Source organism: Rhinolophus ferrumequinum, chromosome 7 (genome assembly GCF_004115265.2).
Source record: "Rhinolophus ferrumequinum isolate MPI-CBG mRhiFer1 chromosome 7, mRhiFer1_v1.p, whole genome shotgun sequence".
Taxonomy (NCBI): Eukaryota; Metazoa; Chordata; class Mammalia; order Chiroptera; family Rhinolophidae; genus Rhinolophus; species Rhinolophus ferrumequinum.
In genome coordinates, this window is record NC_046290.1 from 21,060,055 (window position 1) to 21,088,033 (window position 27,979).

Below are 27,979 nucleotides of genomic sequence, written 5' to 3' on the forward strand. Positions count from 1 at the left end.
GCTGAATTCTGGCGAAGTTTAGAAACTTCACAGAAATCTCTGAGACTATGATATCCAGCTGTGATGGTCAGGGCTGGTCTTACTACCTAAAGGCAAAGCAGATGTGGTATGTATATTCTCAATGGTGATGGGCACTCTTCCAGCCTCAAACTGTCTCCTCCATTATAACCAACACTCTCTCATTAAGTTATGTTTCTTCAGGGTTAGCATGTTCATTCCCAGAATCCTCTTGGCAGGTACTCCTATGGATTCCTAAGGAAGCAGCAACTCCCTAAGTGGTTCCTGATTGGTGTTTTCTCTGACTGGGGAGGTGCCGTCTAGGGATGAAAGAGAAAGTTGGAAAGGTGGAAAACGGGCACAGAAGGATCAAATTTAGCTTTGCATGCTGGGAAGTGGTGCCCTGTGAGGTGAATGTCATTTCTAGTAAGGCTATTTCATGCATACGTCTGTATTTGCTGCCAATCTGTATAATGGGTTGAGAAGAATCAAAATACTCCTCTCTTAAGGGACCGTGTTCCTTCATTCGAGGAGCTAGGTAAATGATCTTCATGAAGCCTTACACAGAAGAGGCACATTTGTAAATGGAATGTGGAAACAAATCAGAAGAAAAAAATTAATGTCTCTATCAATGATTTTCTACCAAGTTTATGCCCCCCCAAAAAGGATTAAGGGCAACAAAAAGATTACAATATTCACACACCCCCCCAAAAAAATTAAGGCCCATAAAAATACAGGTTTTCCTCCATTATCCAAAAATAGAAAATTCCTATGAAAACTTTTATAAGCCTAAATGGCATAAAGCAAAGAAGCAATTACTATTAATTTATTTGGGAAATCTTTTGAGCGTTCCCAGACCCAAGAAATAATCTACCAAATCATACCGAATAACTCGATCTAAAATGTAGTAAAAGCAGTACCACTCACTGCGTCGGGTGCTCGCTGCCTCTAAAACGTCTCACTGCAAAACAAACGCTAAATGCTATTTTCGCTTTTTGTCTTTTTACATAAAAGCAAAAACTCTCTTTGGATTTCTTTCAGTTAGTGAAAATAGGTACGAATGTAGGTTTTTCATAAAAGCAAAGTGACGTAACACGAACTTTAAAAAAGCAGGTGATATCTGTATTATAATTTGTTCCCTATTAATGGGTATTATATCTTGATATGATTTTTTCCCTAATAATTAGATTGTAAATACACATAAAGCCTGATGTGAAAAAAATAAGTTAGAGAGTATTGGTACTCTTAATCAGTTTGAAGTTTTAAGGTACCAAAGGTTTCGGGTGAATCTCACATAGAATTCAAAAAACAGGCTTTGATTTGTCCTAGAATAAGTGGAAATAATTTGGAATGATTAAAAAAAAACAAACTTTTAAGAAAGTACCATCTTCTGCTCATCTTAATTAAAGGCAATAATATAAAAACTGAATTTCTGGATTAGACTATCTGAAGACTACACATATCAGAGTTCCTGGTTTTGTACTTAAGGTCAAATGTCCAAGAAACTATAAATGAAACAGTGAAAAAAAACAAACCTTGATGTATAGCCTTTGGGGCATTTTTTTGGGGGGGCGGATATTGGGGAACAGTGTGTTTTTCCAGGACCCATCAGCTCCAAGTCAAGTCATTGTTTTCAATCTGGTTGTGGAGGGGGCAGCTCACTGACCCATGTAGGAATCAAACCAGTGACCTTGGTGTTATGAGCACTGCACTCTAACCAACTGAGCTAACCCGCCACCCTTTTTTTTTTCTTTTTTTAAGCCACATGCCTATAGAAAGGAGAGACTTGTCATCTGGAATTTGCATTTTTTGTAACTCTCCACAATCTATAGACTCATTATTGACCTTGTGTTGTACGTTTTGGTCTTGGAAAGTCTAAATAGGACACACATCTTCTTGGACACAAATATTTTAGGACCTTTTTCAGTCGGAGAAGTATCATCATTAGATGTGTTTATCTAAAATTGACAGAGTTGGCAAGACATAACTTTGCCCCACATCTAGGTAGCATCCAAATTGGAACCAGTAGATCTTCACAGAAAATTACTTAGGTCCTTGGGCTGAGTGGATTTTTATTTTTATTCCAGGATGAGCCCAAGGTCATGCTAAAATGGAATTTCCAGAAAAAAACACAAAAATAAGCTATTTACCTCTTAAGTCTTTGGGGGGAAACATTCCATTCCATTTGAATAATGAAAGATTAAACATGTCAGCAGTGTTCCTTTTCTGCTTTACTAATGATTTAATATATCTGCAAAGACTTAATAAATTAGAGAAAAGGCTTATAATGATCCTTCAGAGCATTTTTATTTGTCAGGTGCTTCTTTTTCATAGACTATTTGTTACATGTTTTGATGTTCTGTTCTCCTTTAACAGAATTATAGGAAAATGTCTGCTTTTAAAAGAAATGGTATGTTTCTATCAAATATTAACACATGATGATAGGTATGCAAGCAGATTAATTTTTAAAACTATAAAAGTTGGGCCCATTGTCTAAAACATAAGAATCTCCTAGGACATAGACAAACAGTTTTAGAAATGCGTTTAGTGTTACTTACTCCCTGTCTAGTGAAGATCATTACTCATCCAAAGTGACAGTTTTTGCAAGCTGTTTAGATATGATGTGTGTTTTTGTAAAGCTGCGTGGTAAAAGGAATAAAACCAAATGTAGTCACGTAACAAAGAAAAAAAAGTCCTGCCATTAACAGGTAGGTGAGTTTATTTACAGCTGGTACATGTGTCTATGGGTCACTTTGTGGTCTTATCCTAGTGTTGCAATCCGCCCTGTACAGCGCCCGACCTCTTCCCGAGGCCTTCAGCAGAGACCTCAGGAAGGCTGCCCCGGGTCTGAATCTGCAAGAAAGGATGGGAAACCAGGAGATTGACACCAGGACATGGGCAGGGTGGTCCCTGATGTTTGCTACAAGCAGAGAGGCAGCATTGGATGATCTTCTTCTAGGAAGCCCCCATGGTCCTAGGGGGAACTTATATCTGCACCTTTACCTCTCTCCTGAGCCCAGAGTTTCTCCCAACTGTCTGCAGGATGTCTCCATCTTGCATATTTCCCATCAGATCTAAACCTGGATGCATCACTTTTCCACACCAAGTCTGCACCAGTGTTCCAGGTCTCACCACCCACAAGGTTGCCCAAGCCAGAAACCTGAGAATCAACTCATGGTTTGTCCAGAAGTTTCCCTGGTTTTGCACTTATAATCCCATTTCCTGGGAAATGCCTTAATCCCATATTGGGAACAGTTGGCATCCTGGAGTCAACTGAAATGCTGCCCTCTCCCTTACACCATGTCCATTCAGTCACCAAGTCCTGTCAACTCCAGCTCACTGTAGGATCTCCGGGCTCCCTCCACTTCTCTTTCTCCCACTCCCACAACTTTAGGTCGAGGCTGGGCTGCTTTCATTTCTCATCTGACAGTCGTAGTAGTCTCCTACCCATCTCACTGCCCCCACTCTCATCCCATCATGCAATGCAACCAGAGAGACCTTTCTACAGAGCAAATCTCATGACGCGTGCACAAGCATACACACACATACACACACACACACACACACACACACTGCATCTTAAACCCTTCTGGTGGGTCCACTTTGCCTTCAGGGTAAACACCTTGGCTTGGCGTAGCACGTGAGGCCCTTCTTTATCTGAGTCCCTCCTTAACTTTCTCCCTCCCTGATTTGGGCTGAATTAGTTATAGTTTTTTCAAAAGGCCATGCTCACTCTTGTCGCGGAGGCTTTGCAGCTGCTGTTCTCACTATTCTGTTTCGTCTCCCCTTTCCAGTGTAGCTTAGCTTCTACATTTCCTGGGGGAACAAGCACCATGAAACCCTCCTCTAGGAGGCGTCCATGACACCCCTGCCACCTGCCCCCATCCTTAGGCATCTCCGCTGTGGGCTCCTGCTGTAGCCCCGCTTGTCTTCATCAATGCATGAATCCCACATACTCCAAATACCATTTGTCTGTGTGTCCTCAGTAGACTTTAAGGGCGAGGACCTTATTTGTCTTTCTGTCCTAATTCAGTGCCCAGTAGGTCCTATGTAGCTATTTATTAATGAAGACACTCAAGAGCGCCAGGCCTGAGCGAGGGACACCGAGTTCCAGCCCTAGCTCTCCCATCCCAGCTCTGCGGCCTTTGGGCCACCATGTCCTTTCTCTGAGCTTGCATCTTCTCACCTATAAACTGAGCATTTTGGTCTGATGACTAAGGGACTGCAACTTTGACATTATGATCACACATTTCTTCATATCTAACTGATTATTCTAATTAAGAAGGGATATGCAAACAGCCTCAGAATAAGTTTGCAACTAGAGCCAGAGCATTTATTGCAGGGACATTCTAGTTGGATGATGTGTCTTCTCACATTTGGGGCAAAGATGCTGTTGTAAAATTTTATTTTTGGTTCCAGCAGAAGATCAGGTCATTTAAATGCTGCTGAGACAGCTCCGTTTAATGTACCGCCCCTGTTTGGTAAATAAATCCCCTGGTTTCCCTCTGTGCAGAGATGCACATGGGAGCTCACACAGAATTGGCACTTTATAGGAGAGGGTAGCGCTCCAACAGCACTAATACAGAAGTCCATAGCATCCAGTTTTGCGTGGTTTGGCTTTTTCTCAACAGACTGACAAAGTCTCATGCCCTTTAAGCCAATGTAAAAGGAAGCAAAGGACTGAGCCATCTGTCTAGACGGGATCTGTTTCAGAACTCAGTCGTGTCTACAACTGGATCCGTGTTCAGCCAATGCTGAACATTGGCAAACATGCAGGTCTCCCATCTGAGCAAGCCTCTTACGGTCAGTTTCAGTAACTTCTGGAGAACCATAAGATTAGTGGATAAACATCTTATAATTGTTCATTCCAGTTATGCAGTATTGTTATGTGCTAGGCACTGTTCTACTTACCAGAGATCCCACTGGTCAATGAGAGACAAGGTTCTCGTCCCAAGGCATTTATCACATGGAAGGGGCCCCAAGGAGTAAGTAAGCCAATCAGAATGTTATGTGATGACAACAAGTACCATAGATGAACTAAGACAGGGTGAAGTGGAAGATGGCTGGGCGGTTCCATGGATGGGAACTGCTAACTGTCATTGGATGTCAGTGAAGACCTCATAAAAGAACCAGTGTTTGAGCTGAAGACTGAGTGTCAGGAAAGGGCAGCGCCAGAAAATCTGGGGCCAGATGTTGTTTCCAGGGAGAAGCCAGCACCTACTGCTGCCCTAAGGTAGGAATGACAGGGTTCCAGGAGCAGAGGAACGGAAGCACCGTGAGCGATGAGGAGGGCACTAGGAGGTGACTCTGGAGCTGTGGGAACGGCTGGATTACAAAGGTCCGTGCATGCCACCTCGAAGACTTGGACCTTATTCTAAGTCCAGTGGGGAGCTGTGGGAAGGTTTCAGCTGAGTGCATCAAGTTCATCCTAGATGTGTAATGCAGAATAGTGGATTGTAGGAGGTGAAGAATTAAATAGGAAGACCAGATTGGAGGCTGTTGTGGTAACCCAAGCTGAAGATGCTGGTGGCTTTGACAAGGGTGGTGACAGGGAAGAGGGGCAGAAGGAGATGGATGTGAATCTATCTCGCAAGTAGAGCTTACGGGTCTCGCTCATGGTTTGGGTTAGGGAATAGAAGGAGGAATCAAAGATAACTCATGGGCTTTTGGATTGTGTATCCTCTTTATCTTGAATAGATGATAGTATTTTCTCCATGGAGATGGGAAAGCCAGGAGTAGGTGGGGGAGAGTCCTGTTTTTTGATCGTGCTGAAGTGTGTGTTAGATCCCCAAGTGGAATTATAAGGAGGGAGTTGGAAATTATTGTATTTAAGTTGGTTATTATATTTTGTTGGATTTTGGCCAGTACCGGCTTTGGCCTAATGAACTTCAGACACTGATTTTATTTTCAGCTGAGCACTGTTTTCAGCCATAGGCAGCTTGATTTAATACCATACCGACAATTGTACAATTAAGACCGATAACATCTGCCTCTTCCTGTTTGTGCCTTCCTTAGTGTACCTCTGAACTCCTCATTAAATGAGCAAGAAATTCCAAGGCAAGGAAACTTGCACTGATTGCTTTGAACTCTCTCCTATAGTTCCTACTTTCAGTTATGAAAAAAAAAAAAAAAGATCATGTTATTGAACAAAAGTGAAAGAGAATATGATCTGTTTCTTGACCAATATAGTTGGGGTTTATATTACAGATTGGTCATTTCTACCTTATGAAGCCATTTTTAGTAGATATGTGCTTTGTTTTACTTTTAACTAGTTGTGTGTGTGAGGCAGGGGTAGGAATGGTGTGTGGGTACTCTTGATGAAAATTGTCTATTTCTTTCTGTCAGAGTATACATTAGGCCATTATTCTTTCCCCATGATCATACTTTTGCATGTTTCTTGTCCCAAGTCCTATTTCTAAAAGCATTTAAAAATAAGAAAAGACTAGAATTATCACACCCCCTGTGAATGATACTTAACGTGTTCTGCCTAACAAAAGAAGGGTAGGACAGGGTGGGCAGGGCGGGGGGAGGGGGGGGAGGGGGGGCAGACACGGTGGTGTAACTAGTAATGAGAATGGATAGGTTTTTACTAATTTGGGCTAAAACCAATGGTTTTGTTTTGTTTCTAGACTATTAATGGTCCCTGTTTCTCTTGGGAAAGAGTTCTACAGTTTTTCTGTCCTGGGAGAGGGAGGAGCTCTGCCCTACATCTTTAAGACTCCAAGAGCCATTGAAATATCTTCCAAGGAAAGAGCAAGTCAGGCTACCCTCTGCTCTAGTTTCTCAACTGCGTCTGGAGGCCCGGGGAGGCAGCCACAGGCTGACCCATGTGCTAGTGTGGGATGCCCAGCAAGCAGGACAACAGCGAATTAGCACATCCCTGAATTTATTCCCTTGGGGCTATCCACTAGACCAGAGGGTCTCATGTACTGGAGATGTTGAAAGTTGCCATATTGGCGGTAGCACTGATTCTCAAGGATGGCTTCTTGAAGTAGTGGGGCTAAGTGAGACGTTGAAGGCCAGGAAGGCTGTTTCTGAATAAGGAAGAGAGAAAGGTGTTCCAGAGGTCAGCGGCAACAAACCAAAAACCGTGAATCCACAGTGAGACGATTGGATGATATAGAGATTGTTGACAAGCTCATGAACTACTGTGGTAAGCCAGTAACTTCTGAAGTTACATTTGGCTAGACAGGCTTCGTGTGTCTGTGGTGAGTGGATGAAGGAGACAGTTGGCATCACTGCAAGTTGCTGGAGTAATGGAGTCCCACCGAGCAGTGCTGTACTGGAAAAAGTATAGGATCCAACAGGTCTCTATCTGGTAATAATTTCCCCAGACATTCTTGTTGCTGCACATCAGTGACCATTTAACATCTGTTTTTTTTAATATTGCATAAAGTTTCACGTCAGTTTCTGACAGTGTGTATTTCAGATTTTCTAAATGCTTCACATTCTTTCTCTTTTGCAAGCAGCTTGCATGGGCCGGTTGCCTATTTCTAGAGGGAGGTTGGCTTTGTCCATATTGGACCTTAACTGTTCCATTGGACCTTAACTGTTCCATTGGACCTTAATGATAGATGAAGAAAGCATATGGTTTTTGGTTTATATGTTGAAGAATTCATTGTGACCCATAGCCCTACACCTAGAGCTAAAAATAACTATAGGGGCGAGCCTAAATAAGACCATTAAGTAAACCACTTTGGAAGGTTGTGCTTTCACTTCTCTGAATAGCTAAGTATCTGAAGAAACTCAAACATTTTACAGCGTGTTTTCATATGTTTGTGTCCTTGGAGTGAAATAGGGAGTCAAGTGGAAAATGAACCAAACCAGAAAAGCTACCAGCAGTCCAGAGACATTTATTAGTTTTAAAAAAGGATAAATTTTTATGAGTTGAAGCATTTTTTTAATGTATTGAAAAAGTATACAAACTAATGTCTTTAGAAGTCAATAACAAATTCATCAATTAATTTCCTGGTTTGGTTTCTCCTACCAAAGATTTCATATTTTAAGGAAATTTGAGATTCAATTCAATATGATGTTTTAAACATATATCTGCATATATGTATATGTTATAAGTAATATATGGTTACCTATCAACATTATGTACTACTAACTATTGAGAACATTGCCACCTATTTCCATAAATATCTCATTTAACCCTAGCCACAAACCTGAAAGTATTAATAATTATTCCCACTTTAGAGGCAAGGAAACTGAGGTTTTTAGGCATTAAATGACTTTTATAAGTGCTAAGTCGCAGAGCTAGGCTCAGACTAGTTGAGGTCTCCTGGCACTAAGACCTAGCTTTGTCTTCCTTTCATCTGTCCTTATTGACTAGTAGCTTTGTGTAAATAAAAGGAACCCAGACTCAGCCAGTGTTTTACACACATAGTGTTATCTGGGTTTCAAGCAGAAGAAACCTCACTTAACAGGACCCAACTCAGGGAATTCAATAATCACTCTTGCTGTGCTGTCCAATATCCTGGCCTATAGCCAAAGGTGGCTATTTAATTAAAATCAAGTAGTTAAAATTTCAGAAAATTCAGTGTCTCACTTGCCACTAGCCGTATTTCAGGCACTGCATTGCTCCCTGTGGCTGGTGACCCCCTATTGGATGGTTCAAATACAGAACATTTCCATCCTCAGAGAACCGTCTACTGGACAGCACTGCCAGCCAGAGATGTTGGCCCAGCCCACAGCGTTTTTAATTCTGTGGCTACCTGTGATAGCTGTTGACAAGTTATGAGTCTTCGTCCTGACCGCACAGCTCCACGCTCCTGTGTCAGTGCCATGCGTCTGCCTGTAAACTTCATAGTATGCTCACTTTTCCTTCCAAGGAGGAAGTTGGCCGCATATGGAAGATGGAGCTGCTTAAAGAATCGGATGGGCTGGGAATTCAGGTTAGTGGAGGCCGAGGATCAAAGCGCTCACCTCACGCTATCGTTGTCACTCAAGTGAAGGAAGGAGGTGCCGCTCACAGGTGACTAGATACCCCTCCCCGTCTTTCCTCCTCATCCTCTCCCTTCCCTCCCCCGGATGTTAGGACTCTTTCGCTTGGTCAAAGCGCTGGTGATGCTGGAGCACAGAAGGAAATCAGGCATGAGCAGTGCTAATTAAACCCATCTCTGAGCACAGGAAGTAGCTAATTGCTGGAGATCCTGCAGGCTCCGCCAAACCATGAAGGAGAGATTGGATTTCTTTCTAGTCCAGTTTGAGTTTCAAGTGAATGTTTCTTCTCCTAACTTTGAGGATGCTTGGGGTATGTGGTTACTTGTCAAGACTGTAGACAAGTCTTACACACAATAGAACACCACATTCCTGATGTCCTAACTCCTGTAGGACTGTGGCTAAGGACGTGGGAAAGGGATTGGTTTGGAACGTGACCACAGTTCATGTGCTGCGACTGGATTTGTCAGGTCTATCGGGATTCCACACACAGTTACGTACACGTGTCTCTGTTGTGCAGATGTGGAGGGGGAAAAAGTCCTTGTGAGTTTTTCTCCTTGTGACCCGAAAACAATTCACACATCAAAACTCTTTAATCTGAACAGTTGTCTAAAGTAGGAAGACAGACAATACTTAGGCAGAGCTTGTACCAGAAAGAAGTCCATTTGGAGTTACAGGGATGTCGTTGTCCCCAAGTGGAAGGCATGATTTTGCCACGCTAGCTAATTGCTTCCATATATAGTTAGTCCTCACTTAACATCGTCGATAGGTGCTGCCACTTTATGCAAAACAACATCTAATGAAACCCGTTTTACCATAGATTAATTGATATAAACAAGAGTTAAGTTTCTACACCATCTCATCAACGTTACAACGAAATGATGTTGAATGAAGCGACATTATTCGAGGACCCTCTGTACGCCGGGTGTCTACCATTCGCAAGGCACGGTGGGCATGTACCTATGTTGTATGCCCACACGTAGACAGTAGGCGTATAAAGGTAGAATTTCACTGATGAGGGAGGTGAACGTAGTCTGGAATTTATAGTGTTTGGTCCAGGTCCACCGATTCTAAAGGAGATACGGCACAACAGAACAGTGTTGGCCTGCCCGAGACCAAGAGGGTCCTCAGGCATATCTCGTGAGGTGGAGTTGAAGGAACTGGAAGTATTTAGTCTAAAGAATGGAACACTAAGGAGAGGACCAGGGCACACACTATCAAAGTGTTTTGTGCTCATCCATCCTTTGACTAGAAAGTAGGATGCTAATAAATAAAGTAGAGACAAGATTAACTACCGTTGTCAGTTACCTGGGCAGCAGTAATTTTTGAAGAATTAAGACCTTAGATAGTTTTTATCCAGAAGAGCATCATTAAACTTCCCAAATGATGTATGCTTTAAAAAACTCCCACCGTTAGCCATTTTCCCATTAATGCTAAGTCTTAGGTTCTAGTCTGTCTTTGGAAAGTTGGCAATTAGGAAATGCCTGTGCTCAGAGATCAGCTTACAGAGGACTGTTCTTGTCTGTTTTCTATGTGAGCTGTTTCTAGTGGGTCTCCATTTCTGTTCACCCTTCGCCTGGAGTTGTGTGTGTGTGTGTCTCTCTCTCTGCCTCTGGGGTATGTAGTTCACATGCGGGGCATTCTAGTTAATAACAGGAGAAGAGCGAGATGGAATTAAAGGAGGAAAGAAGAGGTGGGGACAAGGCTGGTCATGATGTTCTTGTGGACAAGCTAGCGCAGGGACACTGGCCAGAACCATTATATTCTTCTTATTCCTGACTCCCTCTCCTGCAGAGTGGCCCCCCACACACCTCCTTGAGGTTCCAGTTGTTTGTTCTCTGTGGTTTGTGTTGTGTTTGTTCTCTTCTAGTCCCCCTCTCTTTCCATTCCACACAACTAGTGGGGTCCTTAGCATTTCTGCCTTCAGGGTTTCTGAAGAACAGCAGAAGAGGGAGTCAGAAGTCAGAAGTCTCTGGTGTCCCTTTGTCTTCTGTTAAAACCTAAATTCATAGAAGAGATTATGATACATGTCCTAGAGGATGTAGAGAGACAGAGAGAGAGAGAGAGAGAGAGAGAGAGAGAGAGAGAGAGAGAGAGAGAGAGAGAAACTGGTGAGGGAGGGAAGGGTGGAGAGAGGTTGATTCCTTGAAAGGAAGGAAGGGGGAGAAAATCCACAGATTGGAGAGAAACAGAGTTGGGTGGATATGGGAATATTGGAGACATGCATGTGTCCCGTGGCTGCACCTGGGCGTTAACACAAAGCCTTCAGAGGGGATGGTGGAACCCTAGGCTTAGGGTCATTCGGCCTTAGCAGATTTCCTATCCCATATTTAACAATGGAGATGAGAAGCCTCTGGCTCCTTTGGGATCATGGGAGAGCAGACCCTGGGAGGCTCAGTTGGAACACACAGGACTGTTGACATACCATGAATAAAGGGGCCTGCCCAACGCTCTAGCACAATGTGCCTCCCCAGACCCTGACCCCCCCCAAAAGAGCCAGTTCCTGGGACAGCTGTGTCTCCTGTCAGCCCAAAGCGAACGGTGCTCCAAGTCAGCTGTAATATAATTGAAAAGAAAAAAAGAATAGAGAAACAGAACATGTTTATACACCTAGGTGTGTAGACCAGGTCTGATACCTGCAACAGCAGTAAATTAGGCAGCTTCATTATTTATTTTTGTGTTCATCCTTCCGCTGATGAAGCTTGGCTGTAGGACACAAGGATGAAAAAGGAGCTGAGAGAATTTATCCTTAATGTTCTATAACTTGGTCTGCAGGCAGGGGGGTGGTGGACAGATACATGTAGTGCAGAGTTGCAGGTGCCCCAAAGGAAATCTGGCCAAGGACATGATTACCTGGAAGAGAGAGGGCATGGGATATGGGATTCCTGGTAAGCTTAGGATACATTCACTCTTTTGGGGCTTAGCTCTGTGAATCAGCTGATGACTTAGTCATAAGGGCAGGTCAGGAGGTAGAACTGAGAAAAGAAAGACTTGACTATCCTAAAACTTTGGGGGTCTGGGTTTCTCTACCATTGTCTCCACCTGGATGGGACATTTCATTGACATTGATGCCAGGTTACGTGGTGGTAACTTAAGAATGTGCGTCTTACAAGGTGACCACCTGAAATGATGGAGCATTTCACTCCTCTTGAGTAGGAATCTGGACCCAGGCAGACCAAAGAATAAAGAGATCCCATTCCAACTGTCTCTGGTACTCCTACTTCCTCTTTGGCCTGGTTTTAACTATCCCCTGTCGCGATTCTCCCTAGCTCCAGGAAAATGACCCTTCTCAAGCCCAGAATGTCTTGACAGGGGAATTTTTTCCCATCTCCATTTCCTCAGGGATGGCAGACTGTCCTTAGGAGATGAGCTGTTGGTAATCAATGGTCACTTATTGGTCGGGCTGTCCCATGAGGAAGCTGTGGCCATTCTTCGCTCAGCCACTGGAATGGTTCAGTTGGTCGTGGCCAGCAAGGTAGGTAGTTGTGTTTCTTTCTAAAACTATTTTTAATGGTGAATTTGGATTGGAGCCCTATCCATACCCCCCACCCCCTCACTCGCTGAGACACCCACACGTCCCCTGTGAAATTGCCCATTTACCTTGGGCCATTTAAACAGCCATGATTCTACAATGCAAGCCCACAACGGGGCCCTTCGTTGAAGTGCATTTAATTCCTTTGCTTTCTTTTAAGGGTCTTTGTGGGTATATTTAGAAGATGGAAAAGCAATAATAGGACTAATGAAAAGGTAAGAATGCTAGGGTGGAAGGAAGGACAAGATGGGGAGAGTAGCAACTTGCCCAGGGAGAACCAAAGTGGAGGTATGGAAGTCCGCTGGTCAGCAGGGAAGAGAGAGGCGTGGGGGTGTGCAGCTTCCAGGTCCTGAAGGAAGAGATGTTCAGGATCTTGGTTCTGACTCATGGCCTCACGGAGTGTTGGCACTGGAGGAAATCTTGTGAATCCTGTTTGTCCAGTCACCACCTCCCGTTTTTCCTCCTCAATTTTACAAGTGAGACAGTGAGGGAGAGCTGCCAGGTCTGGCTCTCATCTCGTGGTGGCCGGGATGCGGTTCCAGGTTCTTGATGCACAGCCAGTGTCTCTGCCCTCTGTCTTGCGTCTCCCTCTGCTTCCTGAGGCCTCAGGCTGAGACCCCAGTGTATTAGGATAGTGCTGACATCCTGGGCCCCCGGCATCTGCTTTCATCCTGAGTTTCACCAGCCTTAACGCTCTGGATCAAGGCTGCAGGACTCCACAGCTGTGTGATGAGAAAGAGGAACTTGGCTTTCTCGGTTCTGCTCCCTTGTCTCATCGTGCTGTTGATGAGACTAGGAAAGAGCCCATGTGACTGAGGAGCTAGTGAAGTGGAGCCAGGGGGCTTCGTTCCAGTTCATCCGAGTTGCAGTTCAGGGAAGAATTGCTATGAGCAATATGCTCTTGCCAGTATGGCTCATTTTCCCCTTATTATCCCTGCTATTGTTTTTGAACCTAGCATCCGCAGGTTTGTATATATTTTTGCCTCTTAGATTGTAAGGTCTATTGTCTATTTTTGGAGTATTTAATCCGTAGACTAAAAGAATATTTTAATATGTTGAGCTACGTGAAAAATCAGCCTTCCTGCCTCCATACACCCTTTACTCCAAATTCTAGACCTAGACACTCAGGCTTCCAACAAGAATACACAGCCTTAGCAAAGACTTGGCAGGAAGAATTGGCATTGAGGCCCTGGAGGCAGAAGCCAAGACATTCTCCTATCCTTCCACAGATACCACTGGGCACCCTGGCATCTCCTCAGCAGGCATCGGGAAGGGGAGCAAAGCCAGAATGTTCTCTGTCAGCCTGGTGAATTCCACAGGGAGGGAAATGCTACAGAGGAAGGAGAAGCACATTCCCCATTTAGTCATATGGGCTGGGAATTTGAAAAGCATCATCCGGTCTTACGTGTACATACATAGAGAGAGAGAGAGAGACAGAGAGAGACAGACAGAGAGTCATATGTTTGCACAACCCCCCACAGTCTATGGCTTATGAATGCAGGGCTTTCTGGACAGGCATTATACCTCGTCCACCAAACCTTTAGTTCTATGATGACTTCTTTATCACGCTAGTTTGGAACATGGGGACGGAGAAATCTCTTCTATGTCAAGCCACTATCCACAAACACACAGACACAAAGAAAACATAAATTAAAAACAAAACAGGGCCACTTATAGGCAAAACTAATAATTAAGGGGCATACGTAATAATTAAGTGGATTTTAAAAACAGTTTTGATGCCTGACCTATGTATGATCTCACTCACCCACTTAAGTGAAGTAAGGACACTAACGTATTGTGTGCCCACTGGGTGCCCGATGCTTCTTACCTATCGTCTCATTTAATAAAATAATTCCCATAAGACAGGTATTCATTCTTTTTATTCATTAAAATCTAAGTGACATTAAAATCTAAGTGATTAATTAATTTGCCCAGAGGTCACACAGCAGTGTGTGGCAGAAGCAGGTTTTATCCTGGGTCCCTTAGACTTCAAAATTTATACCTCTTCCTATACTCCAAGCTGCCCCTTAGTCAAATAAGATACAAAGGCAACAGAGTCAGTGGTATTAGAAAAAGATCATGTGCTCCTGCCAGAGGTGTTGACTTTTAGGGACACTGGCTGGGGTCTTTGTAGGACAGTCTGGAACCAAGGAATAGGTGTCCGTCTAATTCTCGGTCCATGGGCTCGTGACCATCAGTACTAAGCTACAGCCCTAAAGCTGACCCAAAGCAGTGACACCTTTCACTTCTTCCCATGTTCTCTGTTTACAACTAGGGGATACGCTGCTACAGCTGCTGCCTGCTACCGTGTTTCCGCGTAAATAAGATCTAACTGGAAAATAAGCCCTAGCATGAATTTTTCAGGGTGACATCCCCTGAACACAAGCCCTAATGAGTGTTTTGGAGCAAACCTTAATATAAGACCCAGTCTTATTTTCAGGGAAACACAGTATTTGTTCCCAAAGTTAATTTACACTATCTGAGGTGCTCAACCATGTAGAAGAAAGAAGTCAGTCTTTCAGCACTTCGTGGCATCTGTTCCTCTTCTTCATCCCACCAGAGCAAGTAATCCACAGGCTTTATTTCCATATTTTTGAAGAGAGGGAGGGAAAAACGAGCTTTTGATGTGCTGAATATAAGGAATAATAAAAATGTAAATTATTGTAGATAGTAGTCACAAAACTTTAAGGCATTGTTTTAGAAATATAACAGTCCCTTTCTTCTGGAGAGGTTGTCTCGTGTTTCCACACAAATATGTTGTTTGCTTATACATAGGAGCTTAGAACATTTTTGTTGAATAAATAAAATCAGAGTATCTAAATTTGTTTTGATGTTTCTATGAAGTACATGCATAGCAATACAGATTTCTCTTGTGCTTTTTTTTCATTCTTGGTTTTCGTTAACAAGTACTTATTATATCTAATGTAGAAAACCCAGAAAAAAATAGAAGAAAAAGAAGACAAAATTTTTGTAATACTACCACGAGCACCATCTATTAACTGACTGGTGTGTCCTTCCTGATGGCAACACACATACATGTATGCAATATACACATGCACGTTTTCATTACATGGAATCAAACGCAAGGAGACAGTGCACCTGAGGCCGTTCCAGCTGGACTTACGTGCCAGAACAGCCGCTAAAAAGCTGTGTATCGGGCGTGGGAGATGAGAGAAAGGGGGATCAAATATATGGTGATGGAAGGAGAACTGACTCTGGGTGGTGAACACACAATGGGATTTATAGATGATGTAAATCAGAATTGTACACTGAAATCTATGTGATTTTACTAACAATTGTCACCCCAATAAATTTAAAAAAAAAAAGGAAAGAAAAAGCTGTGTATCTGGAGCAAGTTACTACATCCCTCAACATCTCAGTTTTCTCGTCTGTACAGTGAGAATCATGGGATATTAGGATGATTAAATGAACCATAAAGGGCTCTGAACAGTGTAGCTGGTCCCAACAAGCCTTTGGAGAAATGTTTGCTTTTATGATTATCACATATTATTATATCCAGTTTATTATTACCTTCATTATTCCTATAGTTACGACATATTATTTTGAAGCTATTTTTTTTTTCTCACTAAGTAGCATACTGTAAGAATCTTTCCACATCAGGAACTGCATTTCTACAGCATCATGTTTAATGACCGTAAAGTACTCTATCCTGTGACTTGTGCTGTTTACTCACCAGTTGGGACCTTTGTCTTTTTTAAAACTTAATTAAACTGAACTCATTTTTTGTTTAATGGCTCTTTTTCCTTTCCTTAGGCAAGGTCTGATAATATAGCATTCACAATTACTGATCTAAAATGAACTTCAGGTATCTTGAAGGTAGAACCTGCATCCAATGTCACTGTCACCAGGTGCCAGCTCAATTGTTTGTCCATTGTTAAAGATGGATATTTTTGTTGTTTTCATTCTCTTTTCTGTCAAGCCCCACGGAATACGACAATCAAAAGTTTCCACATGTTTCCTACCTTGTAGAAATGACTGGTGTGGGAGAATGAGGAGAGGACACGTGTCTCTCTTTTCTGACCGCAGATCAGCCCTGCAGCCCTGGTCCCTGGCCTCATGTGGTGGCATTTCGCAGGAGACCTCTCAGCTCCTGTGTGTCCTCTTTTGCAGTTAGGATTGTCACATGGCCTCAGTGATCTTGCCTGCATCCCACAACCTATTCTGGCTTTATCTGTGCATAGGAATGGCTGTGTTGAAGAAGCACCCTTTAGAGTCTAATTTTAATGGAGTCATTCCATGTATTTTTGTTGACCTTGAAAAGTTGTTCAAGGCTGCTTTTATTGAAAAGACTATCAGTCTCCACTTTGGCATGGTAATTCAATAAACAGTCTAATCTCCTTCTAATGAGCATAGGCTAGTGAGATGAGCAATGGGAGAGGGGAAGATATGATGGATATTTGAACTCTGTGTTAGGCCTGGGGACACTGTGATGAGCAGACATGGTGTGACATTCAGGGAACTCTCAAGACCAGCAGGGGAGATAGACTAGTCTAGTTAAACATGCACTGCAAGGCAATAAAAGACCCAGTAAAGGACATTAGAGAAGAAAGAGGAACAAATGGAGTGCCTCCTGTGGTGACCCAGGAAGGCCTGCAAAAGCAGAGGATACTCAAGTTTTGCCCACATAGGCCTTCATCATGAGAGGAAGGGTAGTCGAGGCAGGAGGAGCTGCTGGTGGAAAAGAGGGCAAGGGAGAGCCTGGCGTGTTTGGATGTCGGGTGTGGGTTGGATGGAGAGAATGGAGGGCGATGAGTTTGGAGAAGTGGGCAGAGGCCAAAACCCTAAGATGCTGGCCTGCTAATGAGGAGGTTTAAACTGTGTCCTGAAAGTAAGACAGGGGAGGGCATCGAGGGATCATAAGTTCAGGAAGCTTGGATTGCCTACGGAAACATTCCTCTAAGAAACAGATTCTTCAGGGGGAAAAAATTGGTTTGGGTTTAAATTGGATCTACACCACTGACATTTGAGGTAACCTTGCAAACCTGGAAATGTGGAACATACATTCCGTATAGTCTTTGGGTTGGGAGCACCTGACCACCCACAGCTGCTTCTGCTAGGTTTTCCTTGACCTTGACCCAGAACTGTTTGGTGCCATGGGATAATTGGTGGGCCTTTGATTGTATCCCCATAGGAAAGCTCTGCAGAGGACCTCCTGAGGTTAACATCGAAAAGTCTGCCTGATCTGACCAGCTCAGTAGAGGACGTGTCCTCTTGGACCGACAATGAAGAACAGGAGCCAGACGGGGAAGAGGACGAAGGGACCGGCTCGTCTTCCATCCAGGGAGCTGTAAGTGTACCTCTGGTTTGAAGGGCTGCTCTGCTGGAATGAAGTTTTCCTGAAGACACGTGCCAGGATCTGAGATAAAAGCTTGAGATAGTATGATAGAGGCCAGGATAGGAAAGGATCGCAGTACATTCTTTTTATTTTTTTAATCAAAATCTTCCAGAAAGATCTGTGAGGGTAATGCTTTTCATTTAAGAAAAAGAAGTTGAAACTAGACACAGGATAAGAGAGCAACTGGGTATTAAGTTCTGTGCACATATCAATTTTTAGGATGCTTAATATATACAAGGATTTTATTGCTACTTACTGACAGAGTGTTTGAAAACTATTGTTTGTAAATTTGAACTTAGAGAGATTTCTGGTTGAAAGTGGAATGTGAAAATAACACAATACCCATGCAGGCAAAGCTGTATAGATATGTCTTAACATTTTAGTCAAATCCGGACTCTCGCACGGCTTGTAGCTCTTCCTTACACAGCCTGCGACACTTCACACACTCAGTGGTCTGCTCTCACGCACTGTCTGGCACAGTCAGAAGGGCTTTTGGTTAACTATGGTTGCAGTGGCTCTGTGGTCTCCCAGAACTGACAGATGTGTCATTTTCAGTGTAAACTCTTATTAGCCTTTGTTCCCCACTGTCATACAGGGTGTCACACGGGGTCTCTGGTCCCGCTCCCCACAAAAGAACGCAGGACATGGTGAGGCTAAAAAGGAACACCCACGGAGCCATAGGTAGGGGAGTCATACCACAATAGTCTCACTGGCGGCTGTGTTGGAGACACAGGAGGCAGGAGCCAGAGAATCCGCACTTGCTAGTTCAGCCACCACCTTCTTGCTAGCCCCCATTTCCTGCTAGCGTAGCCACGGCAGTTATATTAGTAGCCAATGGCTCACTGGTTACAGCTGACGGCCAACTAGCCACAGCTGATGGCCATCCTATCACAGTTGATGGCCATTTACTACCTGAGCCAGCACCTTTCCACTTGAGGCCGAGAGCCTGGAAACTGCACTCCTGGCTTTGTCGCCATACCCACCAACCAGCCATGGGGAGGGTGCCCTCTTTCTGCCATTTGGATCCCCTTAGAATTGCTTAGTCAAAGGTTTTCTCCAGAGAGGATTTACACTACTAGCAGTGCCCAGTTCCCATGCTCACCAATGGCATGATCTTAAAAAGGAAATAGTTTACCTATTAATCACATATCGTTTTATTGGCTGTCTTCCACAAATCTCAAATTCATTATTGTCGGTGGAGAAACCCGAAGTGACCCTGCTTTGACAGCTCTCCCTTCTCCGTGCCTCAGATACCACCTCACCCCACTTAACCTTCTGCTCTGTCCCCTTCACAAAGCACTCACACAGGAGGAAACACCCGAGCTTCTTCCCTGGCTCACCACCCGTACGTGCTTGAACACCTGTCATTTGTCAGCCATTCTCTTGAGCTCTGGTCTCAAGCAGGAGAAGCGGGCCTGAGACAGAGCCCTGTAGGGCCAGCCAGGAGGTGGGCAGCAGGCACACGGTATCTTCCAGACTTCACAGTCTGCCCTCGGAGCCATATAAAGGTGCTGAACTACTAAGAAAAAAATATATGTTTTTTAGTACTATGTTTACAATCCAAGACTCTTTGTAATGTTTAAGCCCTAATGAACCACCTTCAATGAAAGAAACCTGGTACAGTTTTAATCAACTAGGTTACCCCGCCTTTTATTTCACAGATGAGACTGATTACACCTGCTGCCAAATTCTACTCAGACATTGACTAGCTTTGCACCTGTAAGTGGCGGTATGCTCCAAGCACTTAGGCTGAGCAAATGTAATACAAATGCTAAGGACCTGTCAGAAGCACACTTATGATTTATTTTTCGTGGCTACAATAAACAGCAATGAGATTTTCCTTTCAAAAAGCTCCAACCGTGCTCAGGATAAAACCATATGGTGAATATCAAGTTTGCGGAATAGAGGCAGGAAAAAGAACGGGAATGGGACGGTGAAATTCCATAGTCATTTCCACACTTGTCATCCATCTCAGTGGGGTCTGGCTCCAGTGACAGGACTCTCTTCCCACCACCCACCACCATACCCAATCCTGAAGGCTGCAGTTTGGTGTCGGAAATATCATAAGTCTAGCTCTTTCTCCAGCTGTGGTCCCGGTCCACCTGACCAGTCATTCTTCCTCAGCTCTGTCTTCTCCACTTTGTCTTCTGCTCTGCCATGACCGTTTTTAAATGAGAAGCTGGCCGTGTTGTTAATGGTTGAAAATCATTCGGCGGCTCTCAGTCGCACGAGGCTAAAATCCCGAGTCCTGAACATAGACTGCATCCACTCCAGCCTGCCTGCGCTGCCTTTCTGTTCTCTAGGTTCTCAGCAGCCCCAAACATGCACATTCCCCGGCACTGGGAGTTCCACATTCCCCAGGCTGCTACTGTGGGTTTGGCGTCCTCTGTTCTTTCTACCTAGAAGACCTTTTTTGCCTGGCAAGATCCTTGCCAACCCAGCCCAAACATCACTCCTCCCCATGAGGAAACCTTTCCCTGACCCTCAGAGTTACTTGGTCTGTGTTCTGTGCTGGCCTAGCTCTGTGTGGAGGTTTCCATTATAGCATTCACCATCTTGTTTTCGTAATTTATCTTTTTACTCTCTGTCTTCCTCATTAGAGCTAAACATTTCAAGGGCAAAGGCTGTGATGCCTTAAGCTCCTCTCTGTGCCTGGACAGTACAACGCCTAGAATATAATAAAGGGTGGGTGGGAGGGAGGGATTCTCCTATGAGCACCTATCATTCCTTGACCATTTCCAGTCCTTCCCTCGGAAATCACTGGTCCTTTTATGTCCTCAGGTCACAAGCCTGGTTCCCAAGCCTCTGACTCTTTTGCTTCCCTCTTCTTGCCCCCAACATGTGCCCTGCCTGGGCCCCTCTCCATCCGCTCTTTGGAGGGATAGTTCCCTGCCTCTGCCACCAGCTGGCGTATCAGCACCCTGGGGTATTGCAGCGCTGCGAGATCTGGCCTTGCCATTGATTGGAGAATAAGGGAGAGTAATTCTCTTCTGGTCCCTGTGGCCAGTTGAGGGGGACTCAACTCAATTGCAGGTTTTGCATACCTGGAGCCCTCCTGGAGTGGTGCAGCTGAGCACTTAAGCCTGCGGAGGGCATGAGCCCTAATTCTTCCGCTGCTTGCCAGGATCCCATGGAAGGGGCAGTTGAGACCGAAAGGAACTGAGATGGTTTTGCTTTGAGATGTTACACACGTGCCCTCCTCTCTGGTTATCTAAGCACTACCTTCCTCTCAAAGACCAAATGAAGTTCAAAGTTACCTGAGACTCCTCCCTCCACTTGAAGCATCTACAGCAGGGGTGTCAAACTGCGGCCCGCGGGCCAACTGCGGTCCGCAATCCATTGTTAATTGGCCCGCAGCAAATTCCACAAATATATTTAGTTTACTTAAATAAACCAGGTGAAGCAATACGTACTTCACCTCGAGTGAGTGGCCCGGCTGTTTGTGTGTTTTACCGCATATGGCCCGTGGTGAAAAACGTTGAAAAAAGTTTGGACACCCCAGCTCTACAGCGATCTCTCTCTCTTTCCCAAATATGCTAATCACTGCTCCCTGGCAGTTAGCATCTGCTTTTTCCTATTTATTTGTTACTGCTTATCTCTTTGGAGAAAGAAAGAAAATACTTAAGGTTTGTCAATTTTGAAGTCAGGGTATCTCTTTGCGCCCCAGTACCAAAGAAGTGCCTTGTATGTGTTCAATACATACTGAGTACATATGCCTTGATCATACAGCCATCTGTAGAGCAGTGGTTCTCAAAATGTGGTCCCGGACCAGCAGAATCAGTGTCACCTAGAAACTTGTTAGAAATACAGATCCTCGGGTCCCAGCCCTGCTGAATCAGAATCTCTGAGGGTGGTGTCCAGCAAGCTGTTTTTCAATAAGCCTTCCAGGTGGTTTGGACACAGGCTAACGTTTGAGAATGTGGGAGCTCTCCAATAAAATGAGTGGCATATGGGTTATTATTGGCTATTCAGAAAAGTGTGTTTTTTTCTGAAGTGTAAATAATTACAGTTCATCTTTTTTTAAAAAATGACATTTTTCAAGGGGGAAAATAGATCCATGCTCTAGCTTTCTGAGAAAGTGGCTCTTTTTAAAACGAAGCGAAGAAGAGTTTCAATGTCACAGGAAGAACTGGGTGGTGATACCTCTGAAGTGATTGGAAGTCTGTCTCCCCTTTTATATTTTTAACAACAACAACAATGGAAGTACAGATTGCCTTTCGCAATCTGCATCTGTGCGAGCTCAGCTAGGAAGAGTTTGCTTAGCACATCCATCAACAGACCTGTATCCGGCTTCCTTTGGCATCTGGAATCAGTTCTACCGTTTTTGGAATCAGCAGTTTGAGAAAATCTTGGAGACCTTTTGGGTGATTAGGGTTTAAGCAGGAATAAAGGACCTCATCTCTCAAAAGGAAAGAAGAGCCAAGCTGGATCTGACGATTCTGTAAGTTTGATCATTGGTGTTCGATTCTTTGTTTGTTGGTGGAATAGTCAAGAGGTATGAAAACCTGAATCACAGTTTTCTGGAAAAGTCATCATCCTCTGAGGTAGATATCCATCCAGATACAGAAAGCAAGGAGAGGAGCTCTCGTGTTTTATTTGGATTGAATAATTGATAAAGTGTTCGCTCTAAATGTTTCCAAAAGTATCTGGCCATTGAGGATTTGTATTGCAGCATCCAAAAGTACCATTTCTAGTTAAGTCAGGCCGGCCTGGATGGGAAACTGGGGCCTGAGCTAGGGTTTTTTGGTGAATTGAAGTGAGAGTGTGAGGCAGAGAACAGTGAGCACCAAGTACGTCAGCTTGTGATTAGTTTTAAAACAGGAAGACCCTAATGTCTGGCTGAAAACCAGATCTTCACAGAGTAAAACTATTAATGCAGAGAGATCCTGGCACGGGGTTCCCCGAACTTTTTGTGAGGGGAGTGAATGTTCTTTCCCGCAAGACTGGAGAGGCCAAGGCAGGTGTTATGACAGGCTGTTCATAGGGCAGCCTTGGGCTCTGAGGTTCAAGGCACAAGGCCGTGGCAGCCATTGCTTAAAGATGTCCTCATTCTCCTGGTTCAGGAACGGTCTTCCCTTCTCCTTAGGGTTCTTCTTCCTGCTTATCTAACATTAGGATTCACCTCTTCCAGGAAGTCTTCCTGGATACATACATTCTTCATGCCTGAGCCCCCAGAATGTAATAACACCCTGTAATTTCCTTCATGACCCTTAACACAGACTATAATGATACATTTATTCATGTGACAGTTTGTTTAATGTCATCCTCCCCTATTAGTAGTAGGTGATCCATGGGGGCCGATGTCAGGTTTGCTCACTCCTGTATCCCAAGTGCTTAATATGTATCATGGGATAGGTGGAGAGGTTGGCCAGGTAGGCAGTCAGGTGTATGGTTGCTGTACCCTCTCATTCCCTAATGCCCCTGCATACCCCTCATCGTAAGATTTATTTACCTTCCACTGACTCACCCACCTTCCCCAGCACACCATGAATTTAAAATGGGCATGGCACATAGTAGGCACTTATTGTTTGTGTCCACAAACTAGAAAGTCTATCTGCCTCTCCCTTCTGAGGGTTTCCGCTGGGGATACGAATATCAGTAATGTAGAAATTTCTTTTCCACGGATAGCATTGGGAGGACACAGTGTCCCTTTCCTTACAAGACGTTCGTGGTTGCACCTGATTAACAAACGAGTAGGTTTGTTATTTTTTATTGGTTAAGATTTAAAAGCTGCAAGCAGCTAGAAAGGGAACTTAGGACTGATTTTTAACAAATCAACAATAACAACAATAACAATAATAAGGGATTGCCCTTCCCAAAGGAGTTGGTGAAGCAGTAAGTGGGATGTGAGTGAAAAGACCAGGCAAGAAGGCACCACAGAAAGGCGCTTGGGATTGCGAGTCTCGAAGCTGCAGGTTCTGGTAAATAGCTGCAAGGAACCATGGGATTAGCTGGTCCAAACTTTGCATTTTATAGCCAAGAAATCCATGACGAGAGAGAAGACTGCTGAGCTCCGCTGATAGCAAACTTGTTCCCCAGATGAGTCATAGTATGGCTCAAGGGAAAGAAAAGGTGAACACACTAAGAAAAGCAGTCTCGTACTGCACAGACATGTAAGTGGAATAACTGTGTGTTGCAGACTCATAAATGGACGCAGGTAGCTCTTACATATGTCTAAAATCCGGGGCGGGGGGTGGAGTGGTTTAGCTGATCATCAGATCTCCACGGTCTACACTGGAGGGGCCCATTTGGCAGGCCTGAGTGGGATGGGGCCCAGGAGTCAATTTTCAGAAGCATCCCAGGTGATCCTGATACTCCCAGATTTGAAAAGCAAACCTTTGGGAGATGCTGGCGGCCAGAGGAAGCAACAGGTCCAAACACACCCCTCTGTTGCCCATGTGGCAATTTCCATGATGTGACACAAAGTGGCAGGGCTCCTAAGAGTCTCCTGGCTGGGAGCTAGATGAGGCCACAGACCTATCTGCATGGCTTTGAGATAAGGGAGGTTTTAGGCCCCCAGCTTTCTCCTCCTTTCTGTACTTTAGGATAGAAGGATCAAGGCCAATGTATTTGTGGTTGGAAACTTGGAAGCACTGTTCTCCCAGCCTGCTCTGGATCCTACATGAGAACAGACTTGCTTGCACATCATGGCTCTCATCACCTTGGCAGCCACCCTGGTATACAGACCGGTGGTGGTAATGCAGAAACTGTGTTACTCCCGGCGCCAGCCCGAAGCAGGCAGCAACACATACTGACCCCCAGTTCCCCAAGTTGTACATTTTTCTTTCCACTGTCCCAAACTGTGACCCACCCTCTCTTCTCCCTCCAGAATCCTTCCCCAAGTAGGTCTCAGTTCACTTAGACGTTCTGTAGGCCACACTTCAACTTGGCATCTGTAGGAGGTGGCTTGAAACTCAATACAGTACGTAGAATTGCCAGAGCAAGATAAGAACGACAAGGCTGCAATTATTGCTGGTCTAAGAAAGTAAGATTTACATTTGGGGGTGGTTTTTGTTTGGTTTGGTCTCATACTTAAGGAGATGAAGTGAGTATTTAAATGGGTGGTGGAAAATAAGATAAGAATAATTATTTGGCCTGGATGAATTGCCCAGAAAACTGCTGAAGTTTGAATTAGGCTTATTCCCGTGGCACATTTCCTGGGGCCTGTTCCAACTCGCTACCTGGCTCTGTGCTGCATTTTCATCCAAGCAGTTTGCAGTTCTCAAGGAAGTAAACAGCTCGTGTGATCTGCATAGCAAAGCAAATATTCTATAGTCTAATACCGCAGTGGTCTCCAAAGTGGGGTGAGTGCACCTGGGGATTAGGGGGAACCAGATGGGACCTTGGAGTGTGGGAGGAAAGTATTAGGACTTACATAGATTTTTATCTCGTCTTAGATGGTTTTGTACTTTATGGTGCATGTATACGTTAGTGCAGTAGTCTAGGGTTATAATTTATGAATCTATGCTGGGGGTGCCTGCTGGCTACATAGTCTACAAAGGTTGACGTCACAGCACGAAGCATTATGGTGTGCAGTTAAAGACGTCCCCTTAGAGTGCAGTCGACTTTATTATCATCTTTTGGATTTGAAAAATGCCTTCATATTTCACTGAAAATGAAATATGGACGACTAGAGCATATAATAGTTTCTTTGCCCTCAGATCAATTTCTTCTATGAAATTAACACCATAGACGTCACGAAGCGACCTTATCTCTCCAGATAAGATATTGCCCATCTTTGTGCATTCCTGTACACCTTTCAGCTCTTCCCCCTATTTCCGCCAATCCCCTGAATGTTCTTCTTATAAATATCACCCTTATTAATTGAGTTTTATATGTCCTTTGGGAGTTTAAATCTGTAGTTCTCACACTGAACTGTAAAGTAGAATGTATTAAGACTTGAAGGAAAGTGGCAGTTCAGAAATGAAACTGAAATAAAAATTTCTTCTGCCATAGACAAAATGATGGCAATTCCACAGGGGAAAAAAACAGGATGGTGTGACTCATTTGTGCACCATATATCTGAAGTAATATATCTTATTTGTTTATGCGCTTCGGTCAGCCTTTAAGGTCACAGAAATCCTTGAGATGTAGGTGGCTTTTGAGACTGTCACTGGAGAGAGTAGTGCTGAAACACACAAATTCTTACTTTCTTAAGAGAAACAGGAAATCCCTACATAGTTTCAATTCCAGTTATTGTGTTGGTTTTTTTAGGCAAATGACGAAATTACCTTTGACTGCATGTAGATGAGTTAGACAAATAGGCTATGAGTGCTCAAAACAAAACAAAAAAACACCTCACCTGAAGACTGCACGAACAGTGGAACATTTGGAGTTTTCTCTTGTTTGTTTTGTTTTTTGGTATTTTTCTCTAGTTTACCACATCTTATACAACACGGTAGTACAGAGCTGAGAAATAAAAACAAAGCAAAATATAAGCAGGCAGAAGTTGCCCTGTGGAATCCAGGGCAGAAATTTCTCAAAGCCATAGAGCTGTTTAAAATGAATAGAATTCTCCCCACCCAAGTGTTTCCTTGCCTGGCTTGGTGTTTGCTGTTTGTTTGCTTGGTTTTGCTGGCCCAGCTCTTTACGTAAGCTACTGATTCAGCTCAGTACATGACATTTGCAGAAAAAAAAAAAACCATGCCTCTTCCTTCTGGTTCTTGCTCTTATTCCTTCACTTGAAATATTCTTCCTTCTGCTCCTGACTATCAAGGTTCTGATGCCCGTCATTCCTCAGAGACTTTTCTAATTACTCCAGCCTTCTGTCATCTCTGCTTCCTCTGATTGCCAATTTCATTTGCCCGTTTCTCACATTTTAGCACTTAAAAATCAGAAAGACACCTCCTGATTTATATAAATGGTGGGGAGACGCTTTCAAAATGTGCTGGCAAAGTTGTTGTTTGGATGTTCAAATTTATTTCCCTAGAAACAAATAGATTAATAAATACTGGTGGAATTACCTTGTAAACTAGTGACAGCAGCTAGGTGACCTGCACGTCACACATACACACCCTCTTCAGCTCCCAAAGCAAACATCTCTAATTCTTCCCAACACTCTTCCGCTGATGCCAGATACAACCTCAGAAGTTGATAACATGACATTCAGGTGCCCACAGCCAAGTCATAGTATGACTCAACAGTGGACTCAGCCAGCGTCACTGCCATCCACGTGAGCACTCTGCTGGGTGCTTTGGGGGATACAGAGATACAACTCACACAGTCTTCCTCTCTTACGATACTTTCTATATTCCATAATGAATTGCGGTTATTTCTGTTCTTTTCATGTTCCCCATTTCTGTCTAATAAACCCTTAGGAGCCATGTGCTATCTATGACCTAGTGGAGTGACATCTGATTCCTCCCAGTGATCAGGGAGGGTTCAATGGATGGGGTGGTATTTGACTATTCCATAGGATTGCCACAGGAACACCCACAAATATGGGTGACATTCTAGAGCAGAAAAATAACATGTACAGTGGTCCACAAATCGGACATTTTAAGGCCAGTTCAAGGATCAACAAATAGTGTATTAAGTGTAAACGTCCAGCCCATGCTTTTAGTTCCAGGCCGAGGAATCATGACTTACTTTACAAGTACTGTGACTTATTGATGGTTGCATGACAGGGTCAGATCTTTTGTTTTAAGGTTATCAAGCAGTGAGTTAGAGGAAGAAAGGCAGTTGGAGGTGGAGAGATGGATTTGGAAGCTTTGCTGTAGCCCCACTGAGAAGTAGTCAGAGCCTGGATGGAAGGAGGGTGGCCATGACAATGGAAAGGCAGGAAGCAGTGTTACTGGCTGGTCAGTGGAGGAAGGGAGCAGGGCCAGCCTGCTAGTTGGAGTGTGGGTTCTCCAAGCCTTACCACTTGGCGAGCTACGGGCTCCTTGGTGGTAGAGAAGAATGAAATGAGTTTCCTCTCCTTTTTTTTCCCCTGAAAGCAAGGCCAATCCAAAGCAATATTTTGAATGAGATTTTGTTTACCTTTGAACCCTCCAGCCTCCTGTGATCCACTTCTCGCCTGCTGGTCCCTTTCTTCACAGGTTTCCTGGATCTTAGTACCTCCCTAAAGTTCCCACAGTCTCCCCGAAGAGGTTCCAGGTTCCCAAGAATCCTCTTTTTTATTCTCCAAGTCATTTTCTTCCTTTTCCTAC

The 27,979-nt window shown here is 44.0% G+C and overlaps 1 protein-coding gene across 8 annotated transcripts in view; it reads left to right on the top strand.

Moving 5' to 3' along the window:
- Positions 1 to 27,979, top strand: part of PDZD2 (PDZ domain containing 2) — a 329,192-nt gene that overhangs the window by 242,442 nt on the left and 58,771 nt on the right. For 5 of the 8 annotated variants that reach the window (XM_033110376.1, XM_033110380.1, XM_033110378.1 and 2 more), the window contains 3 exons: positions 8,832 to 8,974; positions 12,283 to 12,415; positions 17,625 to 17,780. In XM_033110376.1, coding sequence (XP_032966267.1) covers positions 8,832 to 8,974; positions 12,283 to 12,415; positions 17,625 to 17,780 — 432 coding nt within the window. Of the gene's footprint in view, positions 1 to 8,831; positions 8,975 to 12,282; positions 12,416 to 17,624; positions 17,781 to 25,084; positions 25,133 to 27,979 lie in introns of those variants that run through there. The other 3 variants (XM_033110382.1, XM_033110377.1, XM_033110383.1) reach the window with 3 other exon arrangements.